This window comes from Diachasma alloeum, unplaced genomic scaffold, assembly GCF_001412515.2.
Source record: "Diachasma alloeum isolate Michigan unplaced genomic scaffold, Dall2.0 Dall_scaffold_00200, whole genome shotgun sequence".
Lineage (NCBI taxonomy): Eukaryota > Metazoa > Arthropoda > Insecta > Hymenoptera > Braconidae > Diachasma > Diachasma alloeum.
In genome coordinates this window covers 2,444,860-2,460,983 of record NW_021680365.1, presented here as the reverse complement: position 1 = coordinate 2,460,983, position 16,124 = coordinate 2,444,860, and the positions used below count along the sequence as shown (strand labels likewise).

General features: G+C 36.2%; 1 protein-coding gene across 1 annotated transcript; it reads right to left on the bottom strand.

Annotated features, from left to right (window-relative positions):
- Nucleotides 1-3,288: 3,288 nt before the first annotated feature.
- LOC107035792 (alpha-N-acetylglucosaminidase) lies at nt 3,289-15,559 on the bottom strand. Its single transcript, XM_015253382.1, has 13 exons — nt 15,445-15,559; nt 13,801-13,961; nt 11,817-11,995; nt 11,514-11,732; nt 11,224-11,451; nt 10,498-10,561; nt 10,290-10,435; nt 9,553-9,637; nt 8,595-8,744; nt 7,437-7,579; nt 7,221-7,380; nt 4,864-5,440; nt 3,289-3,629 (listed from the first exon to the last, which is right to left on the bottom strand). Exons 1-13 carry the CDS (start codon nt 15,527-15,529, stop codon nt 3,529-3,531), a joined length of 2,298 nt encoding a protein of 765 aa, XP_015108868.1. The 5' UTR covers nt 15,530-15,559; the 3' UTR covers nt 3,289-3,528.
- Nucleotides 15,560-16,124: the final 565 nt, after the last annotated feature.

The window sequence follows — 16,124 nt, the reverse complement described above, 5'->3', positions numbered from 1 at the left end:
TGTTGCGATCCCATCAACTTTCTTACAATGCTCTCGCAAGTGCGCGGGAAGCCCATGGTTAGAATTGTTTGCCAAATTCCTTTAAAGCTTCAGTCTGATGAATAAAAAAATCAAAACCTAATTTTTTATTATTTTTCGCATTAAAACTGAAGTAGTAAACACATCGGCACGATAGCTTAAGGCACCAGCGATTCCGGAATTTCAGTTTGGTATCCCCTTAATTGAGAGATTTTCAATTATAAATTTTTTTTTAATGAATAGGCGTGGGAGAAACCAGGGAAAATTTATAGGTAATCAGCATCATTCCAATTACATTTTAGAATGCGTCAGTTTAAAAAAAATTCTTTTTATGAATAGGTAATAGAGATTGGTTGAACTTGAAATCTGTTTTTTCCATCATTAAACAGATTTCTCGGAACATACTGAACAGAAATAAATTGATTACGAATTTGGCTAAATAATTTCTACAGTATAAAATTGGTTATTTATCAATGATCCATGGAAAAGCTCTTAATTTTCAATATGGGCAAGTTTTCAATTATTTTCTGAATCATCATAGAAGACTTCCCTTTTTTCGTTTTTCGAAATGTTTTCTAACGGTTCAAATAGTTTCAAAAATAAAACCCATGCAAAATTTTCGATAATCTATTGTTGCAATTCGGATTAAAATTCTTCCTAATTTTCATGAAATTGTGCTGAAAATAATTCAAAAAAAAAAAATTATCTCAAGTGATGTTAATGGTCAGGAATTTCAGAAAATAATTGCAAGGAACATTTTTCTTAATTCATTTAGCCGAAAATAAAGCATTCCAATATAGAATTTTTTTACATAAAATTAGTTATTCTCAAAGTGAAGGCAAAATTAATAAATACGTCAAATTCAAAAATGTTTATTTTTACCACTGCACTATTAAATCAATCCAGGATTGAAAGAAAGGGGTAAATAAAATATAGTTGTTTGTTGCCAGTGAATTGACAGTTATCATTCTAGCGTACCAAATGATCAAGATATTTATGTCTGAAATAATAATGTTGTCTATTTTATATTTTATCGATGCAATGATTGAGAATCATTTCCAATTCATTCAATTCTTTAATAGATTCATCTTTTTTCTCAGATTATGAATGATTTTGAGTGTAAATATATAAATATGATTTAATTGTTGTTATAAATCGTAAGTGAATGGAGGACATGAAAACCTGAAATTGCAGCTCAATCGAGCAAACCCTGACAGGTCGCAATCCGCTTGTCCATTCAAAAATTTGAATTAATTAATGATTTATCATGAAGAGTGTTTTTTAATTCCTACAATTATATGTAGTTAAATGTTACGAGATAATGAAACAAGAGAGAAAATTCGAGCAATTGCAAGTGCATTGACTCGTTCATTAGCCAATCTGAATTGGCAATTATCGGTGGTCATTACTGAGACCTAGAGGGACCACAGTAACTAGAGTTTAGTCGAGTTAATGAGTAATGTACTTTAGAAATGATATTTCCGGTTCAACAAGCACTCTATCCGAAACAAGTCTCCCGTTAACAAGTCTGTCCATGCTCAGGTCTATCATAACAACTATAACGAACATCGAGGTCAGTATATTTTTGCTAATAAATTAGCAATTTGCTTCCGAATGGAATTTCTATGACGATGTATTTTAAATTGAATTCAACAGGGAACGGTAAGAAGTTGAAAAATTCGAATTTGACGAATGCAATGTCTCCATTCGGAAGCAGAATGGTAATGATAACTCTATCGATGATTATGGCTAGTCTGATTTCTCAAGCCATTGCAGCTCTATCACCATCATCTCCACCAATGAATATATATATATAATAGAGTAAGATATGGATTACTCGGTGGACTCCATGTTTGGTAGAGTTATTAAAATAAACTTACAGACGAATAGACTTGTTTACCGAAAACTTGCTTGGGATGGAGCTGTTACTGCACCCCTTATAAATGATTTTCCCAATCCATACCACTGCGATATTTAATAATCAAATTTAATCTCCCACGAAAAAAATCTTAACACTGAATATTTATCAAATTTCGATATAATGACCAAAATATTCTCGAATCCACAGAAAATATCCTCCACTAACGAATCAATTCTGTCATATTTTATCGCTCGAGTTGTGAATGCGTCTAGTTGGATAGCAAAAGGCTGAAATTGATGACGCGACAACGCTATTTAAAAAATACATTAGGATCAGCGATCTGCGTTGAGTGAAACTTTCATGTGATAGACAGGGTTATTACCATGTAAACTTATTTACGGGACTTAAGGGTAGAATTAAGAAGCAAAGATTATTTACTATCGATGAATAACTGACATTTTGGATATTGCTCAGTACTTAGAACTCGCTTCATGAATTTTTCATTCTCAATGTCACAGCACTTGCGGAAAACATCGAGAGGAATTCTTAGTGCATTCATTAGTATTTTGTCTATTTTTAAAATAAATTAATCAATTATGATTTTATTAAAGAAAGATTCTTCTTCATTGTCCTACAGGAATTGTTTGACATGAAATTTATATTTTTCCCCTCTACTGTTTAACGAAATATGGAATAGACACAGTGGAAAAAATATGGCTATGAACAAATTCAGAAGAAATAATAAAAATCCATTCATTTTTTTTCTATCAAATTCTTTCTCATCACATATTTTCATAATAAAAAGAATGGAAATGCACTAAAAACTGATCGAATGGAATTTCCTCTCGATTTTTTCCTCAAGCAATAAATTAATTTTATTATTCTTCCATTGTTGACTGACTTATCGAGATCTCATTGCAGATATTAACGTATATTAATGAGGTAGAGCGTGAGATTTCTAAGCAGTGAATTTGGGGCCAGTGCATTTTTTATTGAAATAAAATTCGATTGCTTGTTAATATTGGCCCAGTCGTTAGCCGTAGACTTAACAATATCATTTGATGGAATATGAAATTTTCATGGGGTGAATATGTTGTGAAGTAGTGAATATGTTCACTCTAGGTGATAGCCACTTACCAAATGATGCACAAAATATTTTATATACGAAATTCTATGCACTCTGCAGATCAATTCCTCCTGATGTCGAAAATAATTCATTGACTTTGATATGCGGTGCGCACATTCCACTCTTTGTGTGTCATGATATAGATGATAGGCAGCCTTTTCGAGCTTCAATGAAAATTTTTCAATCTTCATATTCACATTCTACTTGAAATTCAATTCTTAGCACATGACAGACAATCAATTTTGCATTGTGTGAAGTCGTTGTCAAATGAAAGCCAAAAACGTCGAAAGCTCACAATAGAAGTGGTTATTTTAATTCCTATGTAACTTATAAAAAGATTTCTTATTGTAATTGAAAATTGTAATGCAATGGATATTTAATAATAATTCTTCTAAAAATTTTCCCATCTTAAATCATTGCTATTCTTTCTTCTTTTTAAGTGTAAATTATTCCTTGATGTTCATCACTTTTACATTATGGTTCATTTCTCCTTCGAAGTCAGGTAAGTGGAATAATAATTCAGTCATCCTCGTAATTTCGCATTTCTTCGCCGTTTATTTGGGCATAATCTCTCGGATTGACTCCATTTTTTCCTTAGTGAAAGGGCAACGGAGATTGCGTCACCTAGAAGAAATACAAAATATAGTAATTAATGAAAACAGTTCACTCTTTATTATTATATTCGATATCAAATCATCCGCCAGTGAAGGGGTTTTAGAAGTTGAACAGGGCGAATCAATTTCATTAGTAAAGATTTTGTTACTATGAAGTCACAAAACTGAAATTCCATGGGTAATCTGGCCGTATTTTTCACCCGAGAAGAGAAGAATTTGATTCAAAGGAAAAATAGAATTATAAAATTTGAAGTTTTAGCTAAAATTCTAGTAAATCCATAAGTTTTCAGGCGAAATGAGATGGAAAGTTCATCATTTACAAGAATTTTCAATTGATCATGAATGTCCAGGACCAAAATAACCTGAATTAGTTGATTTCTACCCGCATTTTTCTCATTTTTTCGAACTTTCACTAAATCTTTCAATGAAAATTCACAGCGTCCATCGATTTTCTTATTAAATTATGAAAAAATCAATGAAATACTTGATTTTTCGATGATGATTTCCTGAAATTTTAGTGGTCAAATTTCAATGTCACTTGCTGCAATTTGCGGGATTTAATTCGGATTCAAATTTTATTCGAAAAATTCAGCCTGATATTTGTAACCGTGAACCGGCGTAATTTGCATTAACACCATGAGTATACTTTTTTCTCTACTCTCGAAAAAATTTTCAAAGTGTTTAGGGATAACAAAAGCACACACTGAGCGCACAATCGACATAATATCACAAAATGAATATCTTGCGTCAAATATCTCGTTTGTTAAGGATAAAACCCTTGGGATCAGAATTTCCCATAATGAATCAGATTATGTATGAATCCTGTAAAATGTTCATGACTTGAACACGAACACTACTAAAAAAAATAACTTCCTCCCTTTGGGTCGGGAAGTTAAAAATACTTATCATAAAAAATATTTTTTCTATTATTTAAATAAATAAATAAATAATAATGATAATAATAAATGATACTTCTTTTTACGTGAAAAAATTGTAAACAAGCATTTCTTATTCACGTGTTCGTCGGAAAAGTTTCAAATTTGTTCGCAAATCTAAATACAATAAGAGTGAATATCATCTCCTTTTTTACTGAATAAATGACCACATAACGATCATAAGTAATATGTGTAAACTAGTAGACAATTGATGTGCGCGAAACGCGCTCTCTTTTCTAGTTTACAGAAAAAGAAGAATGTTGGCATGATCGAATTTAATTGATTAGCAATTCGTAATCATAGAATTACCTTTTGATTCGCTAGGATAATGCTTTCTTGCAAACGTAAACGGCTTTTCAACTTCATCAAACATCCTCTGATTAATGAGAGTTCCATTGAATTTCTTTCCAAGAGTCAACGAGTCATCCAGTGCCTTCAAAAATATGATCCACCGCGGCTTGAAGTAATCCGACACAATGCCAGACCACTGTTTATTCGCGTAGTCTCTAATTTCACCATTCGGACCCCACAATGTTATCTGATTACGAGCATTGTACTCGTACAATTGACGCTCCATCTCTGTGGTGCCCAGTGATCTTGCCTCCCCGATCCACTTCCCCAAGAGGAAATTTTCACTTGTTGAGAGAATGCGCTCAGCATCATCGAAAAGCTCCAGAAAGTCTCTCGAGAGGTTTCTGAAGTTTGTTAAATTTTTCATTGAGTACGCTCTCATCAAGTCGACGTAAGTATCATCGATTTGCAGTTGAATAGATTGTCTCGTGATATCTACTAGATCGTGATTGTATAGGGTACTGTTAATTCTTCCGTAACGAGCTTTTAGGAAGGTGCTCCAGGCGTTCCAAACTGCTTGTGGATCGTACCAACTCTGGGAAAATATTTTTTATTTTTATTCAAAATGATAAGTTGATCAATTGTGGACGTCCGCATGAAAAGGGCTCAATTGGTTGATATGGGGTTATGGATACTTCGGTAATATGGATGACATTCTGTCGATTTCAAGCACAAAACGAATTTGATAGCGTGAAACATAACGCTACAGAAAAGTGAAGAAATAATTTTTTTTTTCATTTTTTCTATTTCATTGGTTTTATCGAAGTAATTCTCGATTTGACACCCCTCCTCTAGCCTGCCTCCCCTCCTTTTCTTTTTCCTCTCATTGTTATCTGCGATATCATGGCCGTCTTACTCTTAGCTGTGCCCCATTCGAGCTAGGACTGCACGGGAAACCATGTAAAACCCCAGTCGCACAGCCGGCCGATTGTGCAGTGCCCTAATATATCCATCTGTCACACTGACTAGATGGAGACACTAGGCCGCTACACCGTACCCACCGCCCGCAATTTTTGTGCGAGCGAGGTGTTCCTAAGCGGTCACCCATCCAAGTACTAACCCAGCTCAACGCTACTTAGCTTGGATGTCCGCCGGAGCAACAGCTCACGCATCTAACCATTACAGTCGGTCTAGCGAAGAATAGTATATTTCGTAACGAGTGCAAAAAAGTGTTTTTTGGCGAGTGGGAGGTTTATATCACGAGCCGAAGGCGAGTGATATAATCCCACGAGCTAAAAAACATTTTTTCACGAGTTACGAACAATATTTTTCATCACAATGTGGCGGAAATTGGACTTTTAGGCACGCGGAGCGTGCCGAAAAGTTCACTTTTCGTCACAGCGTAATGAAAATAATTTTTCATCACTTGTACGTAAAGGCAAATTTTACGCACGATCCGCGTGCGCAAAGTCCCACTTTCCACGTACTCGTGGCAAAAGTGTTCCTCGATGCTTGGAGGGGAGGCAATCGCTTTCGGCGAGCGCCGGGTTCGAATCCCGGCTGGGCGGTGTGAATTTTTTCCTCTCTAAATTCTAATTCTCTTTGAATATTTAATGCTGGAAGGTGGTTACGCGGTGTTGTGAGGCAAATTTGGAGAGAGAACTCCCGTAGTTCCCGGTAGTTTAAATGGGAGAGTACCCGGCATGTAACTGGGAAACCCGGGTTCGAATCCTGACGGGGCGGTGCCGGATTTTTATCTCTCTAAATTCTAATTCTCTTTTAATAATAGTTACTGTCGGAAAGTGGTTAGGCGGTGTTGTGAGGCGAATTAGGGAGAGAACTTCCGTAGTTCCCGGTAGTTTAAATGGGAGAGTACCCGGCGTGTAACTGGAAAACCCAGGTTCGAATCCCGGCTTCGGCGGTGTGGATTTTTTCTCTCTAAATTCTAATTCTCTTTGAATATTTAATGCTGGAAGGTAGTTAGGCGGTCTTGTGAGGCAAATTTGGAGAGAACTTCCGACTTTCCCAGCAGCTTTGCTGGGAGATTGCCCGGCCCAGCTCCCACGGGTCAAAAAATACTTTTATGCACTCGTATTGAAATCTACTATAAGGATATACAAGTATCTTTTACAGTTTGCTTCAAGCCACACTACTCACGACCGATTCTTTTCCTTCGAGAGTATTGAAGCGGGTGTTTTTCGAAGTGGAAAGTTCTCCTTTAACTTTTGGATCTGAGCAATCAACTGAATATTCAGTCAAGGAATGAGTCAATTGATAAATATGTGAGTGAATGTATTCGATCCTTCAGTTGAGAAGGATCCGAAGAAATTTCTGAAATGTTCAAATTGATGGTGAATGCTCATGCCATCACCTACCCAAGTTTTAATATTCAAACTCGGTCGTCTCGTGAGAACGTAATGTCCTCGAATCCTTTCAATGCCAACAAAATTATAAACAGTTCTTCCCAAAACACGCCAGGCCTCCGTCGCGTACTCGTTCCAGGCGCCGTAACGCCTTGTCGCGTAGTTTTCGAACCTGAAAGAAGTCGCATAAATCCAGGGATGACTATTAATGTGCAAAAGAGGATTTACCAAGCGTTGAGATCAACGGGTTCACTTCTGTAAGCCATTTCGTTCATAAATTCGAAGATCACGTAGTTTTGGTTTATTCCCTCTGGTGTCAAGCCTGTCCCGATCATTGTACTTCCTTTCATATTTCTTGCGTCAAAAATTCGCTAGAAAAACATCATGAACATATTTAAACAATATATTGTGAATCTGAAGGATAAGTGATGGAAAGTTAAAGTGAATCGTGCAATCTGCATTAATTATCGAATCCTTTATCAAAAAAGACATTCAAAAAGACATGAGAACAAGCTTCCGGGGGAACGGCGACAGACGGCATTGAAAAAATGAGTACTGTGAATAGACATTTTCATTAGCGATTTTTGCGAAAATAAGCCCGAATTTCAAAGCGTATTTCTCGGCTGAAATAAGAAATGAGAAAAGAATCGACAATAATGTCTACCAGTTGATATCCTCCATCTATGCACAGACTAACTTGGCTATTACGAAAGAAATGAAAGAAAATATTGTAGTAAAATCCATGTGGGTTCACTATAAAAATTATGTGGAAGTAACACGTTCGAATTGTGTAAAAAAAAAAGACTAGAGAAAATTGCCAGATTTTATGAAAAATTCGAGGAAATTTTCGAAGTTACAGACAAATTTTAAGTCCACGAAATCGTGCAATGGAATTGTGGAAAATTGTGAATGAGGAGAGAATACTCCAAATTCATGTAAGGGCATCAGAATTGGTTAGATAGTGCGTCTGTAGAGGATCAAAGTGGAATGGAAAAGAGGGTTTTGCTGAATAAAATTTCATTCAGGACAAGGAAGTTCTGTTCGTAGGATTATTTCTTTCATGCTGATCTCGGCCGATCAGATTGCAGTGTTCGAGATTACAGGACAATTTCCACCAAAATATGAGTACTATCGGTCAAATCAGTGGAAAACAATTAACAGGCTACAGGGAAATTATCGGTCTGATAATTTCCCTGCCACCGGGGATATTATCAGTGTGAAATGTGATGTGACTCCGAACACTGCACTCTGATTGATCGAGATTAGATTAGATAAAATAATCATTATTCTATAATCATTCAAACGGCATACATGAACCTGGAACATTTTGTCATCGATCATTCATATCGTCTTGACTTATTGATAACACTAGAGACAATGTTTTACTTTGTTAATTACTCCTGCTGACCCGAACATTCCCAATGTTCCTCCAAAATTCTGGAGCATGCACCAGATGAATGGCTGCCCATAATAGGACTTCAGCCTCGAATATTGTGGAAACTGTTCTGATTGGAGATCCAGCACGATCATCTTACCCTAATAACATAAAAGGTGGAAATGAATACCCACATAAATTATTCGAATTTGTAGCGAGAGCTTTTCGAATATGATGTCATAGTGTAGGCGGAAGAATATGAGTGAGATGTAGGGCATATGCGGAGATTGTGTGACTGATTTAGTGTGACGTCGTAGGACCTCATGCCTACGCATAAAGTAATGAGAGGAAACGGAGCAGTGGGTTACGGAAGTGGAGGAAGTGCAGACCGCTTTGGAGCGTGCATGTCAAATCAGTTAAAGATGTAGGGGAGGGTGTGCCTGTACCGCCCACCTAAGGGGAAATGCCAGTTTTCCACGTGTATGCTATGTATATCCGGTGGCATACAGTGGTTACTCCCTAACATTTCAGCCGCTGGGGCCAGAATTCAAGGAATTAAATTTTCGGGAAGCCCTTACTCTTCCGTTGGAGGCGGAGCTAGGAAAGAGATAAACAGAGAAATAGAATCTGCCTGTTTCACTCTCACACGCCGAGAGTAATTTTACTGCGCAGCCCCGTCGCGCAGAGAAATCCACAGATTTACCCAACACATTTACGTTGTCGATGGTGGGGGAAGTCAACTTCTCCGACTGAAATGTTAGGGAGTAACCACTGTATAAGTCCACCCAAATATCCAACATGTATCTCAAATATTGCATTTTTTGCCGGAAAGTATACCACATATAAGCGGGTATAAGTAACATATATTTCTGTATATAATATATATTTTTTCATCTGTGACTTGTATCGAAACATACTATTCCCTCTCAATTAATAAATAATCCTTGAGGATTATTAATTAATACATACAATTGGAACCGATGTGATGAATGCCTCGACTCTGGGCTCAGTCCAAAATTCCATAGCGTTGACAAAAAGCCAGCCCTGCATAATCCTTCAAAGAAAATCCACTATTCATATTGGATTGACACTACACTGCGAAAACTAATGTCTGAATTTCAGATACTTTTGGGACGATTTTGTAGACACTTTTGAGTCATTAAAATGTGTCTGAATCAATGGAGGTATTTCAATTTCAGACACCAAGATGCCGGAAATTAAGATACAGACATCAGTTTCAGACACAAGCGGTGTTTGAAATTTTCAGACATCAGTTAGATTTTCAGACAATTTTAAAGATTCAGACGTTTTTTGCCATCTGCCATCTTAAATTTAGATGGTTGTCAGACACCTGGTTTTTACAATGGATTAGTCAACTTTTCAGACATGAGAAATATCTTAGAAATTAATGTTTGAATGGACTTTGCCGTCTGAATCAGGTGAGATATCTTAATAGTGAAATGTTTCAATCGTTCATAAATAACTGAATTTCAGACAGAAAATATCTGAAAATAAATACCTGACATTTTTCAAACACAAAATATGTCTACCATCATTTTCAGACAGAAACGGTGGTTGAAATTTTCAGACATTAATCAGATTTTCAGACACTTTCGAAGATTCAGACGTTTTTTACCATCTGACATCTTGAATTCAGATAGCTGTCAGACACCTGGTTTTTGTAGTGTATGGCAGTGAGTACCTACCATATCGCCTGCGGATCAACCCCGGTCATACTAGCGAACACAGCCTGTCCGATGTTCCTGAGGGATTCCAATCCAGTGTTCAACGGCTCGTTCTCATTGAAAGTGTCGCAGTTATAGACGTGATCAGTTCCAAATTCTTCTATGTACTAGAATCGAAAATAGGTACTGGGTCGCTTTTATCAGATATCCTACAATTTTTTCAACTTACCGCGCGTAAGAACTTCTGGCCAATTAGGCTGAAGAGGGGGTCTGTTGGTTCCACCAATAATGGGCTAGGGTGAAAAATTATGATTCATAATTTGATAATTCAATTGCTATTTTAGTTTATGAGCTCGGAATTTTCGAGAAATAGACAGGCTCTCTGATACCAATTTTCATTATCGGTTTGATGTTTCATTCTACTTTCAAGTGATAATTTTCGAATAAAGGTGCTACATAATAGTGTGAAATCCCGGAAATTTTTATCGTGTTTAATTTCCACTGAAATTTCGGGAAATCTCGTTATTGAAAAATCCAATATTCCATTGGTTTCTGTTCGAATGATCTGAAAATTAATAAAATACTTGGTTTTTTAGTTCAATTATTCCGTGAAAATTCGCAAAAAACATGAAAATTCACGGAAAAAGTGAAAATTCATGTAATTTTGTTTCTAAATATTCATGTTCCATTGAAAATTCAGTCAAATTCTGAAAATTTTCGTCTCACGGCCACCGAAATCTCCTGAGTTTCCTTGAATTCTCCCTAAAACGTGAAAATTCATAACCATTTTTCCCCTAAGCAGATTCAATGTCACCCTCATGAGAATTAAGACCACCTTTTCTATGAAATTTCGAAAAATTTCTAACAGTCCAAAGCGACAATAATGTTTTATTACATTTCGTCATTTGCAATTAATTTTTCGAACCTGAAAAAACGAAAATAAACGAAAAATTACCAGCAGTACTGGTCTTCAAACCCATTCCAACTCCCGATTTTCGTCATATTGGCCTCTGGAAAAATCCTAGCAAAAGCCCTTGGAACGTGTCCAGCAAAAGCGGGAAGAATGGGAATAATTCCAAGCTGCCTCATCCTATCCAGTATTTGGTGCTGGAGAGAAATAGTGTGCTCGTGCCAAGAAGCCGGCAGGGGTCCTCCCCACCCCCTGATGTTTCCCATTCTCGTCCTAATGACAAAATTTTCATCCAATTATCATGAATCGAATCAGTCGAACAATTGTCCGTTTACCAGGGGAGAAAAGCCGGCCCTCCGAGGTGCTCGTCAACCTCTTCCCTCGTCATATTCAATTCGAGATAGATTCTCTGCCAAATCGCCTCCTCACCATGAAATGCCAGTGCCAAATTGATGCCATTCAGGGCCATCCAGTCGATATTCTTCTCCCACTGCTCCCAGCTCCACCATGCTGAACTGTATCCAGCGGTGCACACATTTTGGTAATAACGAAATCTGCAGCATGAAGTTGAGTAATCGTGTTAGGTCATCAGCTACAGCTTCATCGATTATTTAATCGTGTAATAAACTCTCGATCACCTGTCGTTTGATGTCACCGTTACATTAACTTCGGGTAGTGTATTGGGTAATTCTACTTGCATGCCCTCCCACGCAATGTGGGCGTTACAATAGTGCTTCAGGTAGAAGTGGAAACCCCAAGCTGCTGCTACTCCGGTGGTTGCGGTTATATCTATTATTCCGAGCTTGCTCTTCGAAAGCTACGTAAAGAAAAATGATTGAAATTTTCCCAAAAATGCGCAGAAGAAGAAAGTTCTGATCTTCAGGTATATGTTACGGATTTTCAGGGATCTGTCACAAATTATTGGGAATACTGGACACTGACTGGAATGACCATGATTATCCGTGATTTTTGTCACTGAAATTCGGCGATACCTAGCAGTTGGGGATGGCTCTCTGAAAATCAGTGACGTTATTCGAAACATTGATGACGATGGCACTGGAAATTAGTGATGTCACTGAAAATTGGTAACAAAATCACTCAATTTCAGAATTTTGCACAAACTGAATTGGACAATTGCCAATCCCTAATAATTGGAGAAGTTCCTGAAAATCAGTAACATATTCTTGGAAATCACTTGCATGTTTCTAAAATTCATATTAGATATTGATTTCCGGAAATCTATCCTCAATTCAGTAGCGAAACGGTAAACCGAATTGAGTCGATTTTATCTATTGGCTAGTTTTTGGCGAATATCTCGGAATCTAAAAGAGATAGGAAAATTTTTGTCACGACCTTTTTTATAACCTTCAATTGGCTCCATAAAAAAGGTCATGAGAACAATTTTGCTTTCTCTCTTAGATTTTGAGATATTCATTAAAAAATGACCAAAAGTCAAAATCGACTTGACTCGGTTTACCGCTTTGGTACTAAATTATTGGTGACACTGGACACTGACTAGAATGACCACGACTATCAGTGCTTTTTATCACTGAAATTTGGAGATACCTAAAAATGAGAGATGGGTCCGTGAAAATCGGTGACGTTATTTTGAAAATTATTGGCGATGTCACCGGAGATTAGTGATAATCTCACTTGAAATTGATGAATTCATTCAATTTCACAATTGTGAATCCCTAATAATTGGATATAAGTTCCTGAAAATCAGTAACATGTTCATGAAAATCAGTATGACATTGATTTCCAGGAATCCATCTCCAATTATTCGTGACACTGGTCAATGACTGGAGTGACCCTTATCATCAGTGATTTATATCAGTGAAGTTTGATGATTGATTCCCATAACTTAGAGATAGGTCCCTGAAAATTAGTGAGATTACTCTGAAAATAAATGATAAATTAATGATAATAACCTAGAAAGTAGTGATAATATCATTAAAAATTGGTGACCAAATCACTGAATTTCACAATTGCGAATCTCTAATACACTGCTGATAATTTTCACAGAAATTCCCGATAAGAGTCTTAGAAATTTCTAAGAAGTAACATTTCCACTGAAATTTCAAGGAATGGTAGTGAGAACTGTAAATTTCAGTTCAATTATTCCGGAAAATTAGAAAAATTTCGAGGAATGTCTCCTTGAATTCAAAATTCCGCTGAATTTTCCGGGAATTTGGCAGTGAATATTCATTTTCACTTGAAAATACATGAAAATTGTGACATTTCCGTCATCCTGCTGCTAAAAAAATGGGGCTTTACTTTCAATTTTCAGAGAAACTTGAAATTCCATTAGCTTACTCTCCTTAAATCGAATTCAAAGTCTTTTTCCGGAAAATTCAGTCAAATTTTTTCAACAGTATAACGGGGGCTAAATTTCAGAAAATCAGTGATATGTCCCTGAAAATAAGATTCATTTTTTCTCTGTGAATTTTCCTATCCAACAATGTCTTACTATTGAATGTTTAATCAAATGGAAAAAACTCATGGAATTTCTAATGGAATTCCAGAAAAATTGACTAAGAAGTCGGCAAAAATTGTCTTTTTCATTTTTTTCATACGTGTATTTTACAATTCCAATCATATTTCTTATCCCTGATTTCGTACCTTGAAAGTATCCCGTCCCTCAGGCCCTATCGTAGAATCGATTGAGACGGCGAAAAGTTTGGAATTCTTGCCAATTATTCGGGAAATCAAGTCAGCTGCTGCTTCCGCTTGGACTTGTGGAGAAGTCCGGGGCTTTAAATGGCCGACGGTATTTTGGAAACCTAGAGCATGTTTTTTGTGCTTTATTTTCATGATTTCAAACCTTTGAATGGAATTCGAGGCTTAATGTCGATTGTGGCAAGTAATTAGGGACTAAATACAAAGCTTCCATTCGGAAGCAAAAATTAATAGAGTCCATTAATATAGTAGATTTCGACAATAAGCAATGAGCAACTATTCTGGCGAATATAAGGCTACTTTTTCCTATCATTCAAATCACAAGACAAGGATAGGGACATGTGTCAAACGTGCATGCGGACAAATGAGCGAGTGTAGGATCATCGGACTTTCCACGTTTATCGACGATTATTTATTAAAAAATAGTAACTATCATGATAATTACTATTATAATTATCAAATAAAAATATAAGTTACTTCTAATTCTGAAGTTTTCGCTTTCTGATATGGAATTTAAAACGTCGCATCTTTACACTCATTTCAGTAGAAATATTGGACTAATGATGTGTTCACCTTAGCTGCGAAATATTCAAATAAAAAATATGAAGAGCCACTGCGTAATATTCCAAATCTAGGACGAAATATCTGAAGTATAACTATTGGGTAACCACAAATACTGCGTTTTGATTGGTCGAATTTTGATTTGAAAAAATAATCATTGAAAATTGACCAATAGTCAAAATCGACTTGAACCGTTTTACCGCTTCGCTAGTGAATGAGTTACACTGCTAGAAATATCTTGAAGTTCCAGTCACAGTTGTCATCTGAATTTTCGGTGTTATGAGGTTGAATTCAATTTCACTAAATTTCTCATTCATCTTGAAAATTCAAGAAAATTGGGTTTTTCGTGTTAAATAATAATTGATTTTTCAATGAAAGTTGAAATTTTCAAACTCATCGTGAAAATTGAACATCACATACAATTCAATTTTCAATAGATTAAGAATTAAGAAAAGTTGTTGCATGAATTTTCAAAATTTCCGAGGTTTTTCAGTGCCGTATGGATTTGAAAATCGAGAACTATTTGAATATTCGAGAAATTAATTGATTCTACAGTGCAAACAAAAACTCCGCAAATGCCACAACAACTCAGTTAGACCAAAAATTGATTTGTTAGTGAAGAAATAGACAGAAATTTCATGTAACTTTGTCATTGTCCAAAATTTTAACCTTTTTCACTTGAAATTTCAAGAATAATTTTCTAATATTGTATCTCGACAAAATATTGGAAATTTTGGATTTGACGAATACGATACTTCCATTTGGAAGCAAAAACTCCGTAAATGCCTCAACAACTCATTTATACCAAAAATTAATTTGTCAGTGAAGAAATAGACAAAAATTTCACGTAACTTTGTCGTTGTCTAAAATTTTAACCTTTTTCACTTGAAATTTCAAGAGTAATTTTCTAATATTGTGTATTGACTAAACATTGGACATTTTGGATTTGACGAATACAATTCTTCCATTCGGAAGCAAAAACTCCGTAAATGCCTCAACAACTCATTTACGCCAAAAATTACTTGCCATTTCTCTTCTCGTAATATTCCCACGCACAACTACATGTTAAAAAACCGAGGAAAACGTAACCCAGGACAGTCCTTCCTTCCATACTTTGATAATTCCGTACGGCGTGCTCTCACCGCCGCTGACCCTCTCGAACTATCAAAAGAACAGCAAACCGAGACCTCCTGCCCCTCTCCCATTATCCTCTTATCGCTCACTTCCCCTCGACCTCTCGGTTTGTATACCCTGTTCCGAGACTCATTCATTTTATTTTCTAAATGCACACTCACAATCAGTTGACAGCACAGATGGAGTGTATCACTCGTTCCATCAACTGTTGAATTTCAAATGTCAGATTAGTCTCTCCGATACGATGACATTTTCATTATTTTCCTATGACGTGAAATTTCTTGAGTCGAGATGGAATTACATGACGTGAAGGGAAACATTTACATAGGCACTAACTCTAGACGAACTTATTAGACTGTATAAACTTGAACTTGAGTAATGTTCATATTGGTTTTACTGGTATAAGGGAACTGATGCGTTGACTTATGGGTATTACATGCATAAGGCCTTTGTAAATGCCCTTGGGATATTTACACATTGCGCAGGTGTTCTTTCGGAATGGAGGAAGTTCTATGGTATTTTAGAGGTGAGAAAAGCCAATAATATATTGCAATAAAATCAGTTCTCAGAAG